Source organism: Penaeus monodon, chromosome 29 (assembly GCF_015228065.2).
Source record: "Penaeus monodon isolate SGIC_2016 chromosome 29, NSTDA_Pmon_1, whole genome shotgun sequence".
NCBI classification, from domain to species: Eukaryota; Metazoa; Arthropoda; class Malacostraca; order Decapoda; family Penaeidae; genus Penaeus; species Penaeus monodon.
The window spans coordinates 2,266,722-2,268,171 of NC_051414.1; the positions used below are offsets into that span (position 1 = coordinate 2,266,722).

Genomic DNA, 1,450 nt, shown 5'->3' on the forward strand with positions numbered 1-1,450 from the left:
ATTTGATAATCAATTTAGTTTATTTTTCTAAATATTTCCAGCAACATTCCTTTTTTTCCAAGCCAGAATTATCAGTTCTAGCCAGTATAAAAAGTCCTTTAATGTCTTAGGTCCTCGCTTTGTCATTGAACTTGGAGACAAGACTTTAGACTTCAACGAGAACTTCCGCCTTTTCTTGGCCACACGAATTCCCAACCCTGAATTGCCACCAAATGTCATGTCAATCCTTACAACAGTCAACTTCACAACAACAAGAGCAGGCTTGACAGGACAGGTGAAGAAAGATTTTTAGTATATTTGAAATTTACCTCCTGTAGTCGAAAGGCTTTTTTCCTCCTTTTTGTTTGCCTAGATAATATGTTAATTCTGTTATGAAAGACATGCATACAGAATTATTGAAATGAAATTCATATCTTCATATGCAGGGCTTTTGACCTGAATTCTCTACACTAGTCTGTGTGAACCAAATTCTTTGTATTTTCAGCTTCTTGCAGCCACACTTCAGGTAGAGAAACCAGAATTGGAAGTGCGTCGAACTGAACTTCTACGGCAAGAGGAAGACCTGAAGGTGCAGCTTGTGAACTTGGAAGACCATCTGCTCACAACTCTGGCTGAGTCACAAGGCAATATCCTAGAGAATAAGGTACATTTCTTAGGTATTATTCCATAGTAAACCCTTGCAGTGTGTAGGGGCTACATTCTAAAAAATCCAAGTTTGCTTGAAATTCCCTTACATATGCTGCATAGTTATAATGTAGAAAAGTTATAGTATTAATCAATATCATATACAAATTTACATACATATATTAATGTAGTGTGTAATAATATGTGGTGTGTACATGCATTAATGACAAGGATCAGTGTGAACAGTATTGCTTTGAAAATATTGTGTGAACAGTATTGGGTAGGAAATATTGCAATTTGCACTGTGAACACTGCAAAACATCCTTGCATATGTAATCTACCAAGTGCCTTTCCACTGTACCAAGACGTCACCAGTCTGGGAACAGTCTAGTGAGTGGTGTCGGGAAAACACACTAGACTTTCCACTCATGTTTTTTTAGTTATTTCATCAACTTCCTTTCCTATAGGTCCTGATAGCCTCCCTGGAAAAGTCAAAATCCAGCGCAGCAACGATTGAGACTTCACTAGAAGAATCAGTGTCCTTGCAAGAATCGCTGGAAAATGAAAGGAAAGCCTACCTTACTCTGGCTCAGTCTGCAGCCAACCTGTACTTTGTCATCTCAGATCTCTCCAAGCTTAATAACATGTATCAGTTCAGCCTCAATTCCTTCATTGCCTTGTTCCACAAAGCACTTCAAACACCACAGGTGAGATTCAAGATTGACATTCACACTGCAAGTTTATTTTAAGGAGAATCAAGGAAGTGCCCTATGTCTATTTAACTCATCATAAAAGACTAATAATGATGTAATTAATGCCATGTTTT

At 37.7% G+C, this 1,450-nt stretch overlaps 1 protein-coding gene across 1 annotated transcript in view; it reads left to right on the plus strand.

The window, feature by feature from the left end:
- The window catches only part of LOC119591619 (cytoplasmic dynein 2 heavy chain 1-like), a 47,711-nt gene that overhangs the window by 38,562 nt on the left and 7,699 nt on the right, over positions 1–1,450 (plus strand). The window contains 3 exon segments of the mRNA XM_037940373.1: positions 111–274; positions 485–643; positions 1,092–1,331. Of these exon segments, the coding sequence (XP_037796301.1) occupies positions 111–274; positions 485–643; positions 1,092–1,331 (563 nt within the window).